Genomic DNA, 18244 nt, shown 5'->3' with positions numbered 1-18244 from the left:
TCACCACCTCAGAAATAAACCCCATGTTCAATAGCAGTCACTCCCCATGCCCCCTCCTGTCATAGATATTTATGACAGGGGTATTTATATTACCACAAACAGTGAGGTTACCAAAAAACAATCAGTACTATTCACACTTAAGAGTTAAACCTAAACTAGTCAGTAAAGGACCCCTTTGAAACTTGAGGTGTTTGAAACTTTGGAAGAGTCTTTGGTTCCTCCGGCTAGAACTGATGCATGTGAATGTTTTCCTCCTTGCCAGAGGCTGCTCCTGACAGCCGCTCCCAGCCCCCTCCTTCCTGTCTGACTGCAATGGTGCCCAGTCCCTCCAAACCCCGGGCGGCAGAGCTGGTGCTACAGCGAATGCAGCAGTTCAAAAGAGCAGACCCCGAGCGTTTGAAACACGGTTCAGAAGGGTGCTCCCTAGAGGCTGCACTTGAAGAAAACGTCCCAAAGGGCCCTCAAGAGATGATGGCGGAGAACGGTATGATGGGAGTCCTCTGTCTTCCCAACAGGGATGACTTTCGGGGAAGGGAGTCAGGAAGGAGCCCGTGTTCATTGCGTCTCTGCTGGGGGTGGCGCTCTACCTTTGCCACTCTGTCTGGCCAGAGAACAGAGGGTCCCTTGGGTCATTTCTCACTTAGCTTCCTTGACAAGGTACCGCTTCCTCTTTTTTTTATTTTGACCTTTTATTACAAAAATTTTCCCATTCATAAAAGTCAGAAAAATATATTACAGTGAAGTCCCTATGCCCTCAACCTATATTTAACAATTGTCAACATTTTGCCATACATTTTTTTATGTCTCTATAAATATACGTTTCTTCTGTACCATATGAAAGCAAGTTATATACATCATGACGCTTCACTCCTAGATTCTCCTATGTAATCACAATACCATAAACACAAGTGATTCCATAACACTGCCTGGTATCAGTTCACATTCAGATTTCCCTGGTTGTCCCAAGGATAGCCTCTGTAGCTGGACTCCTTCTCTTTCTGAATGAGGATTTGTCACACACATGTGGCTGTGGCTCAGCAGTCTCTCTGGTCTAGACCCGAGACCAGTCCCCTTGTCTTGTCCTTGTTTTTTCACGATACTAACTTCTTGAAAAGTCCAGGACAATTGTCTTTTAAAATTCCCCCCTTTCTGGATTTGCTTGTTTCCTCCTGCTGTCATTTAACCTTTTCCTGCAGGGAAGTGCCGTGCACTGCATGTTACACCACCTCTTGAGGCTTGTAATGTCAGGTGGTACTACACTTTATCCCCTAAACAATAGGAATTTTCATCCCTGGTGAAAATATACAAAAGGAAAAGAAATAGGAAGAAACTGTATTGACAGACTTACGGCTAGTAAATACATAGTCTCCTGGTACTGTACCTGCAGATTTCACCTCAGGATTACTGAGGATTCTCAGGCTACCCCAAAGGTCCATGCAGGTGACATAGCGATGTGACATCTGCTGTGGCGTCAGTCCTTGGTCCACGTGGCACCAAGGGGTGCAGAGGAGTCACTCAGCCAGTGCGTAAGCCCAGCACCTGCCCTACGTGCGACTCAGTTGTTTCCATAAATCGTCACATTATACTCAGTAATACTCAGGAGAGATAAACCATTTCTTTGTTTAAAAAAAACATTGGACCAAAATGAAGTATGATGCTTTTCTGGCTTTGTTCTCAGGGCATATCCCTCACGAGTGCCGAGGGTTTGCTCCAGCAACGTCAGATGTGACAGAGGGCCACAGCAGTGGGCATGACCACCTTGAGAGCCATCTCAAGATTAGAGTCACTCCATCCTCTGGTCTGATGCTGAGAAAAACCGAGAATGGCATTTCACTCTGACCTGGTTCTTCTAGGATGGGCAAGAAAAAGTCAGAGTAGTAGGAAAGGTTGAGCTTTGAAGAGAAAACTTAGATTTTTTTGGAATAGAAGCCTTATAAACCTGGAATGCCCAGGGTTGCCGACTTTAGCAGAGATGGGAAATGAAAGGCAAGTTCTTTAGTACCTTGATGCTCAAGAGAATGGTCCTGGACCAGCAGCATCAGCCTCGCCTTGGAGTTGTCAGAAATGCAGAATCTCAGGCTCCACCTGGGCCCCCAGAGTGCCAGCCTCCGGACCTGCATTTCAACCAGCTTTCTGGGGGTCCCTGTAACTGTTAAAGTTTAAGGAGTACCCTTCTCAGGGCCCCACTCGGGGTCCAGTCTCCCTGGATGGGGCCACACATGAGCCAAGTGGTGCCAGGTCTGGATTCCTCACGATACACCCAGTGTCCGTGCTCCTCGACATCTGAGGATAAGCTGGTCCTCATGGGTGCTTGTGCCTCCACAGGGTCTGGGCCCAGGCTCCCTGCCACAGAGAGCGACACTGCAGTGGCCTTGGCCCTCCAGCACGAGTTTGGGCCAGAACGGGCATCCGCACACAACGACAGCCTGGAGGAGAAGGGGTTGTTCTTTTGCCAGATCTGTCAAAAGAACCTCTCAGCTATGACCGTGACACGGAGGGAGCAGCACGTGAACCGGTAGGAGCAGCTCGGCCGTCACCTGTCTGCGGTCACCTCTCCCGTGGGTGTGACCAGCTCCAGGGCTCCTGTGGCCGTGGTGGGAATCTTGAGATAGTACCTCAGTATCGGTGTCAATCTATCCTTGCTTTTCTTTTTAAACAGCTTTATTGAGATATAATTCGTATACCATACAATTCACCCATTTAAAGTGAACAATACAATCGTGTTTACTTAATATACTGACAGAGTTGTGCAGCCATTACCACAATTTTTTTTCCCTATAAATTTATTTATTTATTTATTGTTGGCTGCGTTGGGTCGTCGTTGCTGTGCACGGGCTTTCTCCAGCTGCAGTGAGCAGAGGCAACTCTTAGTTGTGGTGCGCAGACTTCTCATTGCGGTGGCTTCTCTTGTTGCAGAGCACGAGCTCTGGGCATGCAGGCTTCAGTAGTTGTGGCACATGGGCTCAGTAGTTGTGGCTCACGGGCTGTAGCGCGCAGGCTCAGTAGTTGCGGCACACGGGCTTAGTTGCTCCGCGGCATGTGGGATCTTCCCAGACCAGGGCTCGAACCCGTGTCCCCTGCATTGGCAGGCGGATTCTTTTTTTTTTAATAGTAATCTTTTTATTTATTTATTTTTATATTTATTTTTGGCTGTGTTGGGTCTTCGTTTCTGTGCGAGGGCTACCTCTAGTTGCGGCAAGCGGGGGCCCCTCTTCATCGCGGTGCACGGGCCTCTTCACTATCACGGCCTCTCTTGTTGCGGAGCACAGGCTCCAGACGCACAGGCTCAGTAGTTGTGGTTCACGGGCCTAGTTGCTCCGCGGCATGTGGGATCTTCCCAGACCAGGGCTCGAACCCGTGTCCCCTGCATTAGCAGGCAGATTCTCAACCACTGAGCCACCAGGGAAGCCCCGGCAGGCGAATTCTTAACCACTGCGCCACCAGGGAAGTCCCCACAGTCAATTTGATAACATCTTGTCACCCCTAAAATAAACCCCAGACCCATTAAGCAGGCACCCCCATTTCCCTCTTTTCTTCAGCCCCTGGCAACCATTGATCTGCCTTATGTCTGTGGATTTGCCCGTTCAGGACATAAGTGGACTCACACAATATATGGCCTTTTGTGTCTGGCTTCCTTCACTCAGCAGTGTTGGCAAGGGTCATCCATGCTGTAGCTGTGTCAGTGCTTTTCTCCTTTTTAAGGTTAGATAATGTTCCACTGTATGGATGGACCACATCTCGTTTATCCATTCATCCATTGGTGGACATTTGTCTCCACCTTTTGGGTTTTATGAATAGAGCTGCTGTGAACATGCTTTCCATGTATTTGCTTAAGTATCTGGTTTTTTCATTTTTTTTTTAATGTATTTATTTATTTTGGCTGTGTGGGCTCTTCGTTGTGGCACGCGGGCTGCTCCAGTTGCGGCACGCGGGCTTAGTTGTGGCATGTGGGATCTTAGTTCCCCAGCCAGGGATGGAACCCAGGCCCCCTGCATTGGGACCACCAGGGAAGTCCCTTGAGTATCTGCTTTCAGCTCTTTGGGGCATATACTTAGGAGTAGAATCACTGTGCCATATGGTTACTCCCATGACTCTGTGTTTAGTGTATCCTTGCTTTCTTCAGACACCTTTGCTAACAGAAACCTGAATTCAATGTCTGGAGGCTGACTGTAGGCTGTGTGGAGGGATCAGCTCAGGGGGAACAGGCTTTGTCCCACAGCATGTCCACGCTGACATGAATCCCTATCTACGATCATATTACCAGGGAGGGTGGTTCTTCTACCTTTGCTGTCTTCCTCCAGGTGCTTGGATGAGGCTGAAAAGGCACTGAGACCTTCCGTGCCTCAGATCCCTGAATGCCCAATTTGCGGCAAGCCATTTCTCACCCCAAAGAGCAGAATCAGTCACTTGAAACAGTGTGCGGTGAAGATGGAGATTGGCCCGCAGCTCCTGCTCCAGGCCGTGCGGCTGCAGACAGCTCAGCCCGAGGGGGCCTCTGGCACACTGGCATCGAGGTGAGTCAGATGAAAAGGAAAAAAAATCAAAGTAGTCTGATTTGCTTAAAAAAAAAAAAAGAAAAAAGGCCTTTTGTAGTGTTGGAGGACAACAGAGCCCTCTCTGATTCTGGAGATGAAATATTTCGGGAGGAAATTGGGCATAGTCTCCACAGGGACTGAGGAGGGAACAGATCTCTATCATCGGAGGCTTTGAAATGGACCAGATGGATTGGACTGGTTTCCACGAGGGCCTTCCTGAGATTTACCCATCCCCACCATCCTGAGCAGCTAAGAATTCAATAATTCTCTTCACCTCATCCATTTCGTGTGGGGTACAGCATGGCTTCCAGCTCAGTGTAGTCTGATTTTCATACTATTAATGTAAGATTACTCAGCATAGCTCAACAAGTTGATGAGACAGAACCATAGGCCTATTTTTTTGCATGAATTAAATGCTTAAGTGTTTGAATGGGAGGCCTTGCTGATACCCAGAAACAAGTGCTTGGCATGCAAACCACAAACAAGTGGCAGAGGGTTGCTTCCCTCCACATCGTCTCTGCCGCTGTGGTTGCCTGGGTAGGTCCCAGTGTTACAGGGAACAGAGTAGCGCGGGCCCTGGATTTCTGTAGGTTCGGGACTTCTTTCCCTCGGCAGCTCTTGAGGGCAAAGGGAAGGCCGAGGGCAGTGGCTCTGTTTGTTCCAGCCATTGCCTTGCACGCAGGTGATGGGCCTCTGAAGGGGGCCAGTGCTGAGACTGGGTGGTCGATTCTTAGCTGCAAGCCTGTCCGTATTTTAGCACATCAACACTAGCATCACAGATTCAGAAGCCTTAAGTCCTTAGAATAGATGTCATCTAAGCCATTGCTTGCCTTTTGGCAGGACTAGACTGAAGCTACCTACTCAGATAAAATATATCTGCTTTTTAAATACCTCCAAGAAGTGAGACAAGATGTGTGTGGGTCCTTCTGGAAGGTTGTTAGAGTAGAAAACCACAGCAAATGAAGAGCCTTGCCTGCCATATGGCCAAACCCAGGGCGTTTTGACTCCGGGGTAGTCAGAGCTCCCCAGCCAGGGCACACATGCTGGTGAGAGCACCCCACTTGCTCCTGCACCCCTCGCGTGCTTTCACCTCAGCCCAGGCCCTGCCTGCTGGGCTGAGGTGCAGTCTGCAGCAGCTGCCAGCAGGGCCTGGAGGTTAGGGTGGCTCCTTCCCCTCTTGGAGGCTGTGGTTATCGTGCAGGGTTCCCAGGAGGTTGGAACTGAATTAGGGCTCGCTGAGATCTCTGAGGTGATACCTGAGATTCTGGAGCCATCCCTGGCCCGGTGGAGAGCACGAGCTTTTACCCAAACCAGAGGTGCTTCCCGCACACTGCCCTGAGGTGCAGGGAAGGTGGTCCTGGGTCTGCACTCTCCATCTGTCTCACCTTTACCTCCCACCTCTCGCCCAGACCACTGGAATTCACCAGGCAGTGTAGGTTCTCTCCAGTCAGAAAATCCTTTAAATAAATATCCTCCAACCCAAATGACATGCTGCACGTTGACCTCTGAGTCAGCTGACCACATTGGTGGCCTAACCTGGGAGGCCTTTCAGGCCTTGGGCAGAGGTGCCGCCCTAAGGCCCCCGCAGGAGGGAAGGGATCTTTTCACGGCCAGTGTGGCCGGGTCCGCCTCAGGGCATCTGAGGTATGGATGGGCAGAAGTGGGTGGAATCCGGGGAGCTGACTCCACCGGAAGGGTCTGGCCACGTCTGGGGTATGCGGGTGCTGCTGTCGGCTTTGTGTGTCTGCCAAGAACCCTGCTGGGCAGCATCACCCGGAAGGACCCAGACCCTCCCGTGTCTGGACTGTGCTGCACTCATGGCCCAGGATCAGGCGAGCTCACGTGAGGCACAGAGTGAGCGCAGTGACTGAGTACAGAAGCCGTTGATGCTTCTGTCTGCACATTTATCCCTTTTCTCTCGCCCCCCCTACCGAGGAGAAAGGGTGAGCCCTCTCAGGTCCAGTGGGGACCACCTCATAACAGGAAGCGCTCGCACCTCCAGCCTCACTAACCTTTCGGTGTGGCTGCCTTTTAAGCCTCAGGGATCACGCTGGAGGTCTGAAGCGGAAGGGAGCCACTGCCAAGAAGGAGCCGCAGAAGAGGCGGAAGGTCGCCAAGCCTGAGGCGCCGTCCGAGGACCTGCTGGTGGCCATGGCTCTGTCCCGGTCCGAGATGGAGCAGGAGGCTGTGCCGGCGGCACTCAGGCTGGGAAACGCTTTTTCTGGGAGGACGAGACCGGGAGCAGGTACGTGTGGTCAAGGGTGGTGCCGGGGGAGCCTCGCCGCACGGCAGCCGCTAAAGGAGCAGCTGGGGGCCTCTGGGGGAGGATGACTCCGTGTTGCTTCTGTTTAGCTCTAGAGAAGAAAAGCCGCAAGAAGAAAGCCCCTGTTACGCCCCCGCAGTTGTTAGTCCAGGACGCGGAGACCACAGGGAGACAGATGGAGGATCGCGTGGCCCAGCTCTTGGCAGAGGAGCTGGAGCTGTCTGGCACGCCACCGCTTCCTGCGAGCAGAATTTTTAAGGAAGAGCTGGAAAAGGGCAGGCGGGGTCTTCGACCACCTGGAGGAAAGCAGAACTTTCTGTGGGAGGGCAGCGCCCTGACCGGGGCCTGGGCTCTGGAATCCTTCTACACGGCCAGCCTGGTCCCTCCCCTGGTGCCCCAGCGGCCCACCGAGGTGCGCTCCCTTCCGAGCTGGCACGGGTGGGCTCAGGAGAGAGGGCGGCGGCAGAAAGTTGGAGGAAGATGGGAGGGGGGAGAAGCCAAGGAGCATCGTGTGTGGTCTAGTGTGTTTTCTTTGCAGCAACCAGATGGTTCCCCTGGTAGGAACAGGGAGACCACTGGTTCCCAAGTGTGTTATGTTCCTGGAGAGTTTAAAATGCAGAGTCCCAGGGCCTTCTCCCGGACCGGGTATGACCTGCTTGTGATGGAGGGCAGGAACCAGACTGGCCTATGCAGGTGTCTGGAATTGGTACTCACCCGCTTGAAGCAATTCAGACGATACTAGCAGGGCGGAGGCCCTGGAAACCCTTCTGCAGATGTGGAGGCCACAGGCATGGCCTCTGCTGTGACAGACGAGCTTGCTGACAGGTGGCAATGGTGACAAGCTTCCCAGGGTCGCGCTGGGCTGGGGCTCACACCCTTGGGGAGCCTGCTGCGGCAGCCACACGCTCACTCTGGCTCTCCCACTTCTTTCAGGGCCTCACACAGGAGCCCACGCTGCCACTGGAGCTGCCTGAGAAGCCAGAGCCTGGCGTGCAAACATCCCTTGCCGTCCATGGCACCCGCCCTGTGGGCCACAGCCCCCTGAGCCCAGCGCCCTCCGCCAGCCAGAGGGAGCATCAGGCCCTGCAGGACCTCCTGGACCTGGCAGGAGAGGGGCTGAGCGCCAGCCCGTGGCCCTGCAGCGGGGGCCCGGCCGGCTCAGGAGGGGCCACAGGTGAGACACTGGCCGTCAGGGCCTCTCCTCCCTGGGACCAGGGCCGTGACAGCTGCTCAGATCCGATGTTGCCAGGCTTATCCCCATGTGACAGGGAGAATGTAGTCTCACTAGGTGCTTTCATTTTTCCTCAAAGGTGAATGGGATTTAGGTGAGTCTGTCACAGTCTTCCTTCAACTTTGACCAAGGACAGAGCCTTTTGCCAGAACGAGTGGTCATGAGGGCTGATTTCGGCTTTTTCTCTCCCGAGTCCCTCTCTGTCGGGAGGGGGTGGTGGTGAAGGTGGTCTGTGGGCAGTTCGCTTTCCATGAAGACGTCCTCGGGTCAGCCCAGGTGATGCTCTTTCCCTGGTGGTTGATGTTGCCAGGAGGTGCTGTTCTTTTAACCTGCAAATCCTCCTCTCAGGAATGGACTTGTTGCCCAGCAGCCTTCCACTGACTGGGTTTGTCCTGCCAGCCAAGGAGAAGTGCCTGGAGAGGAGCGGCCAGGCTTCGGTAAGAATGTCTGGCCCTGTCCCGGCTCCATCCATGGTCTTGGCCGAAGGGCTTGTTGTGTGTTCAGTGCTGCCAGCTCACTGCCAGCCTCCAGGCCCCTGCTCGAGTCCACTGATCCCCTTGACGGCCTTTGAACTGAGCGGGGCTTTGCCATGAGGCTGTTGTCCCTTTTGTCGCTGAACCCTGGGTCACCTCAGTAGCCCGGCCCTGGGAGCCTGCTCTGTCCTGGGGCCTGGGGAGCACCCCTGCTCGGTGAGGGTGCCTCACTTCAGCCGACGGCTCTGAGCATCCATCTCTCAAAGTTCCATTCACTCATTCAGGACTTGCTGTGCCCTCATGTGTGAGTCCTGGAGGCCTCCAGCTAATAGTTCGTGTTCTGTGTTGGTGACAAATTGGGTTAGAAGCTGGGTTTTCCTTAGAGTGGGTGTCATCCCGTGAGTGCATTGGTATCAGCCAAGCACTTCTCACCAAGGTCTCCCTGGAGATGTGGCACATGTCAGAGAGGGACACGGAGCTCCTCAGCCGGCCCCGTACCTGCTTGGGCTCAGGTGCCATCTGTCACGGCAGGCTGGGCTGGTAGCTTCCTGTGGGGCCGCACACCTCCTGGCCCACGGAGCCCTCAGCAGGTGCTGATGCTGCCGCCACATGCCGGTGAGGCTATCAAGCACACCTCTCCATGGGCTGGGGCTCCCATTTAGGCCAGGGAATTGGGTGTGATGGAGATTTTTAGAAAGGACTGGGTTTTGCTGTTCCGTGTCCCTGAGGGCCTAAAGGTAACTTAAAGGTGGAGCCCAACATTGGACCTTGTGGGGAGCAGCACGAGGCCCTGACTGGCCACCTGCACCCCGTCAGTTGGGCCTGCATGGTTAGGCGGGCGACAGGTGGCAGTGGCCGCTCTCCCCGTCTCATTTCAGCTCGCCCTCGGTTTGCTGGTGGCCGACTTCGGTGCCATGGTCAACAACCCACACCTCAGCGACATCCAGTTTCAGATGGACGGCGGGGAGGTGCTTTATGCCCACAAGTTTGTGCTCTATGCCCGATGCCCACTTCTCATGCAGCACGTAAGTGTGCGGCCAAGCTGCCTCCCCACCCCCTTCCCTCCCCCCTCCTCTCCCTCCTCCCCTCTTCTTCCCTCTGTGCCCTGCCTCTCCCTCTGCCTTCCTGCCCCCTTTCCTCCCCCAACCCCGGCTCTCCTCCCACTGCCCTGGAACGTTCTTCCTCTGTTGCCATCAAGGTTATGCTTCCATGGAGAAGACAGGTTTGAGGTCAGGAAGCTCTATGAGGAGATGAGCTTTGGGAAACATCAGACTTCTTGTTCTGTTGAATAAAAATCCTTTTTTCCCCAGAATTGTTTCCTTTTCCTCTATTTGCATAATTGTAAAGTCTTATAAACAACCTTGTTAAGGTCGAGCTACTGCGACATTTCTGTGCCGTTGTGCATTTGACTTGAACATCGCATTGCAGGAATCCCAGAAACTGCTGTCAGTCTCGTCAGAAAGTTCTAGTGCCTTTGATATGCCTGTCAAGAGGGGACTGACTGGGTTCTTGAGCATCTGTCACTGACTTGATTTTGGAAACAGACAAGTTTTGTGGCCTAACCTGCAGAATTCCTGGCCAACTAAATGGAGTGACACTGGCTAATACCTGTCCTAGGACAAGCTCAGAGGCTCCCAGAACCTCCCTGAGGTCTGTTTTGCCCCAAGTCACAACTGTCCGATTGGTAACTCTTCTGCACGCGTTTCTCCCTCAGGTAAACAGTGAAGGCTTCTTTGCAATAGAAGATGGTGACATGAGGACCCAGCGCGTTCTGCTGAGTGACGTCAGCGCTGAGGCCGCCCGGATGTTCCTGCGTTATCTCTATGCTGCGGACACTGCCCTTACTCCCCAGCTGGCCCCTGACCTGAGCTCTCTGGCCCACAGGTCCGGATTGTTCTTCCCATTTACTTCACAGCTTTTGACATTAACTGACAAGGATTATCTGGTTGATGGCCCGTGGGAAGGTCAGGGCTGAGTCCTTCCTGTACCTTTTAATCCCAAGTTTATACCTGGTGGTGACCTTGAACAGGGTGTATTGACTGGAAGTCTGGCCAGAATGAACACTTGCTGGAGAGCCAAGTGCTGGCTGAGGAGGGCCCCCCGTGGCTTTCGATCCCTGGGCGTGATGAGAGGGTGGTCCCAACCTCAGCCCCCAAACACTGCCGCTCCTTGGTGGTTCTGCCACCAAAGCTGAACAACAGCCGTCCTTTCCCAAGTTCCAGAAAATGGAAGTGAGTAGGATGCTTGATCTAACTCCCATGAATTTGCACCTACCTGGTTTGTCCACACCAGTATCTCAGGAGAGGTGGCAGGTAGCTCAACAAAAAATAGGTGTTTTACTTCCTGATAAGGCTCGAGGGCCTGTGGGATGAAACCTTGCTCATCTCAGGTGCATTCTTGGGAAGGATGGGCTCAGCCTCTGGGGTTTCAAAGGTACCGATTAGACCACAGAGCCGTCAAGCAGGTGGCAGGCTGGTGTGGCCCTAGGCCTGGCTGACCTGTGACAGGTTTGGGTGTCCCGGTTTGCATCAGTCACAGCGCTTTGGGTGCTCTCCCGGTCACAGCACCACCCATCCCTGCCATCTCCCCTCAGCCTGCACTTGGGCCTGCACAGCAGGGTTAGTGGCCCTCCTTGAAGGCTCTGTTTCCAGAACTGAGCAGCCTGGGGCATAGCTGGGCATGAGCACGGGAACCGTCTCCGTAGAGGAGCAGGGGAAAGGCCAGGGTGAGTCACGGCCATCCTCCCCGTGAGGGCTCCTGCCCCGAGCCTTCTGCACCTGGACACCCAGCTGCCGCCTCTGCGCAGGGTGGGGTAACGCATGGCTTTCCCATTGCAGGTTTGGCGTGACTGAGCTTGTTCACCTGTGCGAACAGGTGCCCGTCCTGATGGATGCCGAGGGTGGACAGCAGAAGGAGCAGGAAGACGAGGATTGTGAAAGCAGAGTGGAGACTTTCCAAGAACTCCTGCGGTCAGTGTGGCGGGGGGAGGAGGAGGAAGCAGAGGCTCTGCCGAAATCCGAGGGCCGAGAAGAAGACAGAGAAAAGGTGAATGAGGCAGAGATGGAAGAAATTTATGAATTTGCAGCTACTCAGCGAAAGCTGCTCCAGGGGGAGAAAGCTCCAGCGATGGAGGAAGAAACTGACCAGCTCAGGGAGGACGGTCCAGTTTCTGGGGGAGTCCTCACAAGCGTTCGCAATAAAGAACAGTCAGAAAATGCAGAGCAGATGGAATCATCTGGGCAAGGAAGAGATGAGGCCCCAGACAAATGGAAAAACATGAGACAGTCCACGCTCCTGCCCCCCGGGGACCAGGGTTTGGACAGGGAGGAGAAAGCAGAGTCCCCAAAGGAAGCACTGGCTCTTCCCTACTCTTCCAGCCCTGCCCGGGGTCGGGCAGAGAAGCAGGAAAACACCTTTTTGTGCTCAGTTGATGTTGATGATGATGAACAGTCCTTTTCATCGCCTCAAGCCGGATACCCTGAACCCTCCCAGATGACAAGTGATCGCAAGGAAGGAAACTGCACCGTATGGGAAAGGGAGATAGAGAGTTCCCATCCCCCTGCTCACCAGCAGGCACCTCCCTCACACTCACCCTTCTTCCCATCACATCCCCATCAAGGCAGGAGTCCCTGCCGGCCACATCTTCGTTCTCGTCACACCAGTGACCTATCCCTGCCAACACCCCAGTTGCAGGGCACGGCTTCCAGGGTGGCCTCCCAGAACTCATCACCAAAGCCAAAGAGGGCCAGAAGCCTTCCCATGTCACGTAAGGATCCAGGCCAGAAAGACAAGGAATGTAGTTCCGTGTTGGAACACAGAGGTAAAGGGGTCCTGATCTCCCCCGAAAAGTCTCCTCCCATGGATCTAACCCAGTCAGAACCTGGCTGCTTGAGTGCCAGGTCTCAGAACTCTCCATCCAGCGTGAACAGAGAAGATGAGGTGATCCTTTTATTGGATTCAGATGAAGAGCTGGAGCTGGAACAATTCAAAATAAAGTCAGTTTTGAATGGTCCCTTGGAAGAAAGGAAAGTTCTTGAAGTTAGCACCAAGTCCTCTGAGCTGTTTTCCATCATTGACCTCGATGCGGAGCAGGAACATTCCCAAAGCCCACCAGGAAGAGAGCCCACGCTACAGCAGGAGGTGGAGGGACCGCTGGGGAACCGGGGCTCTGTCGGGGGCAGAGGGACCCCCCAGCTGTTCTGCGACCCCAAGATCAGTGGCGACGAGGACAGCACGACAGATACCTCGTGGCTGGTGCCCGCCACCCCACTGGCTAGCAGAAGCCGTGACTGTTCATCGCAGACCCAAATCACAGGCCTCAGGTCCAGGCCTTCAGCAGACCCACTGGCTCAGCCCAAGCCCAGGGCCCTGTTACAGAACAGGGACGAACCGGAAGCCATGAGTAAGTTTTCGGTCATCGTGCCTCAGACATCCTCACTCCTGGGCCACGTCGCTCCCGGAAGCCCTGACAGCAGAAGGCAGGTCTGCAGAAGCCCGTCCAGTCCCCACCCCAGATGCCACCAGTACTTTTCTCCTCTGGCTCCCCGTCCCAGCTCAGGAGGCCTCGCTGATCTCACTGGGCAGTTCCAGAGGCACCCGCCGCCTGCGCCGAGCCCAGGGGTTCAGGCCACTGCGAGTGAAGTGGTGGAGGTTGAGGACAGTGAGGAGGAGCAGGAGGTGGCCTCCCGGAAGGCGAGCAACATCCTCCTGCCGGGTAGTGACCCCCCGATGCCAGCCGACGATTGGTGTTGGCATGTGGAGCCCCTCTCACCAATTCCGATCGACCACCTGAACCTCGAGTGGACCGGCCCCCTGAGCACCAGTAGCCCTGGCAGTAGGGTGGAGGGGGCCCCGGACAGCGGTGACTGCCGCTCCCCAGCACTGCTGGGCACCACCCCCATCCGAGGAAGCTGCACTGGCCAGAGGAAGGCTCAAGAGAAATCCCCTGGGGCCAGCTCCCCTGGGAGCAGCAGGCTGAGCTTTCTGAACTCAGCTCTGTGGGACGATTGGGATGGAGAACAGAAGTCCCCAGAGGCTCTTCCTCTGCCCCAGACACCGAGCGCGGATGGAGCCCAGAAATTGCAAGAGTTACAGACGCCAAGTGAGTAGTGGGAGGGTGTTGTCTTTTACACTGTTTTACACTAAGGGGTGTGGAAGGTCGTAACGACAGTGCGGGGCAGTGATGCTAAAGGGCCTGCTGACTCGCGGCCAGCCCTCCCCTTGCCTGCCTGACCCCACTCCACGGTTGGGGAGGATCGGCCTGCTGTCAAACATACACTCCTTAGCCAGTAAGTCAGGGCTTCCTAAACCTGCCTGGATCCTGTGGCTCGCCTGGGTACTTGTTCAAGATCCCTGTCTGTGGCTCCACTCCAGAATAGTGGACCAGCACCTCCGAGAGGCTGTGACAGGCACCTCACGTGCACCTTAAGAGCAGACATGTGTGGTTCCTCAAGTAGTCAAACACAGAATTGCCATTACCACCAGGCAATTCCACTCCTACATATACATTCAACGGATTTGAGATCAGGACTCCTGTACACAAATGTTCACAGCAGCAATATTCACAACAGCCAAAAGGTGGAAACAACCCAAATGTCCATCAGCTGATAAGTGGATAAATAAATGTGGTCCATCCATCCAGTGGAATATTATTCAGCCATATGAAGGAATAAAGCACTGACACAGATACAGCAGAATGAACCTTGAAAACATGCTGCTCAGTGAAAGAAGCCAGACACAAAAGGCCACCATGTATTATATGATTCCTTTTATATGAAACGTTCAGATGGACAAAGCCATAGAGACAGAAAGTAGATGAGTGATCGCCAGGGGCTGCGGGGGAGGAGAACAGGGAGTGACGGGCATGGAACTTTCTTTGGGGGATGAAATGTTTTAGAACTAGAAAGATGTGGTGGTTGCACAACACTGAATGTGCCAAGTGCTACTGTTCACTTTAAAATTTTGTTATGTGAATTTCATCTCAAAAGACCAGATGGGGTGAGTGTGGGAGGTCTGCTGTGAGCCTTATCGGCCCCACTGGTGGAGGGACCCCACTTCCCAGCTTATTTCAGTCACAGGGGAAAATCAAGGCCCCCGGTGTTGGTGTTGGCCCCTTGAGGTGCTGCTGCCCCACCGCTACCCCCTCCAGCTGGACTGATCCAGGGAGAGTCTGGGAAGGGACCAGGCGACACTGAGCCGTGACTGGTGACAGGGAAGCAGAGCCTATGGGCAGAGCATCTGCCTGTGTCCTGCCATTTCATGTCCCCCTAAAGTCTTAGACCAGCTGGGCATCACTAACCAGTGCTTTCAGCCTTGAGTGGGCGTCAGAATTGCCTGCAGAGCTTCTTAAAACACACGTGGCCGGGCTCTACCCCAGAGCTGCTGCTTCAGGAGGTCTGGTGTGTGACCAAGAATTTGCATTTCTAACAGGTTCCCAGGTGGTGTGTGAGAACCGCTGCAGGAGACCTGAGAACAGGGGACCTTAGTCAGAATCTGAGGGGAGATTCATGAGGGTGACAAACTCTCTGAAATGATATAAAGAATTTTGTGCATTTTTCACAAGACAGATCCTGTTGTTTTCATTGGCATCTCAAAGGACTCCATGTTCATAAAAAGGATAAGAACCAAAGTCCAGATGTACTTAAGTTGTCCCTAAGTTGTCTTTAAAATACTGATTTTTTTTAAAATAACAGCATTATTGAGATGTTATTCACATATCATAAAATTCACCCTTTCAAATGTACTATTCAATGGCTTTTTAGTACAGTATTCTACAACTGTCTAATTCCAGGATGTTTTCATCACCCCAAAATAAATCCCACACCCATTAGCAGTCGCCCCACTGCCCCTTCACCCCAGCGCCTGGCAACCGCCTACCTGCTTTCGAGCCCTTCACAGCATCAGCACCGCGTACGCCCGTGGCCCTCACCGTGTGCTGTGTGATGCTTTCCTATGGGAAGACAGGACTCCAGAGTCAAACAGTGAAGGGTGGACATCACTGCTGTCCTGGAGCGAGGGCAGCATTTCTCTAAGTGACACTATCAGGGTCAGAAGAGGCAAATCCAGGGCCCTCGTGCTGAAACGTGTGTTTCTTTTGTTCTACCCAGAAGGTGCTAATCGGAAGAAGAACTTGCCCCCCGAAGTGCCCATAACCCCAATGCCAAGGTATTCCATCATGGAGACCCCGGTGCTGAAGAAAGAACTGGACAGGTTGGTGTTGTTCTGGAAAGCTTGCTCTGAGCAGACCCTCCCTCCTGTGCCTGTGTCCAGGCTTATTAGTGAAGCGGGGAGCAGAACGGCACCCTGGGCTCTGGTGGCAGGAGCCTCTGGTTGGTGGGGGGGCGTGCGTGACTCCCAGCTCTCCACATACTGTTCCCCAAGTGACTTAGGGCCAAGAAATGACACTCCTCCAGGTCACCCATCAGGTGGCAGGTCTCCATGTGCCGTGTGGATGGGAATGGGACCCTTGCCTTAACAGTCTGAGGAGGGACACCTGATTTTTTAAAAGAACATCAAAACTCACATTCCAATGAATTCTGCTGTTCACCTTGGACACTGGGGAGGTCACTGCTACCACCACCACTCAGAACTCAGGGGGAATAGCCCTTCTGGAATATTCCTGAGTCAGCTCAGTGGGTATGCAGGATAGATATTGACCTCTGAATGCTCATAAGTCAGGCATTTAAGATTCAGTTACATAAAGCCACTAGTTTAATTAGTTGATAACTGTTTGCTCTTTGCTGACGTTCACCTGTTTTCCCATTCAGGTTTGGGGTCCGCCCTCTGCCCAAACGCCAAATGGTCCTGAAACTGAAGGAGATATTCCAGTACACTCACCAGACACTGGAGTCAGACTCCGAGGAAGAGAGCCAGTCCTCACAGATGCCCTTGGAGGCTCCTTGCAGCCAGACTTACACCACCAAGACCTCTAAGGCTTCAAGGGCAGCTGGCCGCACCCAGCTGGAGGCCACTTCTGGTCCCGTTCCCCAAAGGTCCAAGGGACCTGCTAAGAACAAGGGCCCCCAACATCAAAAGATGCAGCCTGGTGGAAGCATCCCTGCCCTGAGCATGTCACCAGCCAAGGAGGGGCCTCCAGGCCCTGATGGTGACACCCAGCTACCGGCCTCCCAGGAATCCATGGCCACCTCTGTAGACAGCAGTGACAGCTCCTGCAGCTCACAAAGGTAACCAGATGGAAGGACAGGGCCAGTGGCTTTATAGGTCCTCTGACAAGTGAGTTTTGAGAATTGGCATAAGCGAGGCCTGATGGCCAACATTCAGAAATCCCAGCTGCCTTCTGGGTTTGAACGACCGGAGACCCAGGTGGGGTTAAAGGTCAGCCCCCTGTGGGCCTCCTGGGCAGACCTCTGGGGCTTCCACATCCTCGCTCACAAGCAGGGCCAGCCTAGCACGGCTGCCCTCGGCATTAGATTCTGGCTGAGGGTGCGATCCTGCTCAGGCCGGCGGCTAGAGTGCCAGGGACACAGCAGCCTGGGGCTTCCTACTGCCCTGGGGGTCGTCCACATGCCAGGCTCCGCAGGGGACACAGAAACACACTCCTTCCCTCAAAGAAGCTCCTGGTCTCGGGGTAGAGGCTGGAAAGAAAGGGTGTTGCTAGATGTTACTGTCTGGTTCTTTTCAGTTCTTCCTGTGAGTTTGGAGCGGCCTTGGAGTCTGCAGGAGAAGATGAGGAGGATGAGGAGAGTGTCAGTGCTTCGCAGGCGGCCATCCAGGGAGCGGCCACAGAGGAGGCCGTGAGGCATTACATCTGCTCCAAGCCAGCCCTCTACCGCAAGGTCCTGCTGTACCAGCCCTTGGAGCTGGCAGAGCTACAGGCCGAGCTGAAGCAGCAAGGCATCCACGTGGCCACGGGGAAGCTGCTGGACTTCCTGGACACCCAGTGCATCACCTTCACCACAGCTGCCGCCCGCAAGGAGAAGCTTGAGAGGAAGAGACGGCAGCCCGTGGGCAAGAAGACGGGGGTCAGAACCCGCAGGCCTGTCCCCCGCCCCCAACCCCTGGCCATCAGCAGCCTGTGAGGGTCTGCGGCCCCCGTCAGCCAGCCAGGCCCCCACAGTGTTTCTGAGCTTTCTGACCACACCGCTCCCCCTGTGAATAACGGCAGCACCAACCCAGATCGGCTTCCTCTTGACCTCGTATCCTAGAGTGGCCTTCGGAGTGTGTCGTCCGCTGGATGTAGGGGCCCTGGCCCCTCCCTCCATCGGTGCCCACAGTTTGTCTCCCTTTAACCCCCTTGGGCCCCATGTGTTTCAGGAGGGGGTGGGCCACTGCCAGCTGGCCAGGGCAAGGCCTGATTCAGCCGCGTCTTCCACTCTCTTTGCCCACCAGTCACAGGTGTCCGTGTCCTGAGGTGGATGTCTGGGTCCAGGCTGCCCCTGCCCATGTCTTCCTTCTCAGCACTTGGGCTGTAATCCCAGCCTCCACCAGCAGACCAGCTGTCCACAGGCCCTGCACTGCCAGGCCCCAGGTGCTCTGCTGGCCCAGCTGTCCTGCCCAGACACTTGTCATTGTCACCAGCAGTCTCTGAATTGGACAGTACAGAAGGCCCAGTACAGCTCTGAAGCCCCCAAAATAAGCACGTTCTTTGTTAACCGGTTCCACCAGTATGTGTTGCAGCCGCCTGTGGAGTGCAGGTGAGGGCTGGAAAAGAAGAAAAGTTTGGGTCTCTGCGTCCTTGTGAACGTCTTGTCTGTTTTAAATACAGTGCAGTTCGTTTTATATG

The 18244-nt window shown here is 54.2% G+C and overlaps 1 protein-coding gene across 1 annotated transcript in view; it reads left to right on the top strand.

Moving 5' to 3' along the window:
* Positions 1 to 18244, top strand: part of SLX4 (SLX4 structure-specific endonuclease subunit) — a 22638-nt gene extending 4394 nt beyond the window's left edge. Inside the window, exons 4-16 of the mRNA XM_036826761.1 lie at positions 263 to 484; positions 2326 to 2515; positions 4302 to 4514; positions 6572 to 6780; positions 6888 to 7210; positions 7732 to 7972; positions 8378 to 8466; positions 9381 to 9527; positions 10217 to 10386; positions 11340 to 13603; positions 15609 to 15711; positions 16269 to 16685; positions 17144 to 18244. Of these exons, the coding sequence (XP_036682656.1) occupies positions 263 to 484; positions 2326 to 2515; positions 4302 to 4514; positions 6572 to 6780; positions 6888 to 7210; positions 7732 to 7972; positions 8378 to 8466; positions 9381 to 9527; positions 10217 to 10386; positions 11340 to 13603; positions 15609 to 15711; positions 16269 to 16685; positions 17144 to 17540 (4985 nt within the window). The 3' untranslated portion in view covers positions 17541 to 18244. The remainder of the gene's footprint in view (positions 1 to 262; positions 485 to 2325; positions 2516 to 4301; positions 4515 to 6571; positions 6781 to 6887; positions 7211 to 7731; positions 7973 to 8377; positions 8467 to 9380; positions 9528 to 10216; positions 10387 to 11339; positions 13604 to 15608; positions 15712 to 16268; positions 16686 to 17143) is intronic.

The sequence above is a fragment of the Balaenoptera musculus genome, chromosome 15 (genome assembly GCF_009873245.2).
Source record: "Balaenoptera musculus isolate JJ_BM4_2016_0621 chromosome 15, mBalMus1.pri.v3, whole genome shotgun sequence".
In the NCBI taxonomy this organism is placed as follows: Eukaryota; Metazoa; Chordata; class Mammalia; order Artiodactyla; family Balaenopteridae; genus Balaenoptera; species Balaenoptera musculus.
This window is presented reverse-complemented; position numbering and strand designations above follow the sequence as displayed.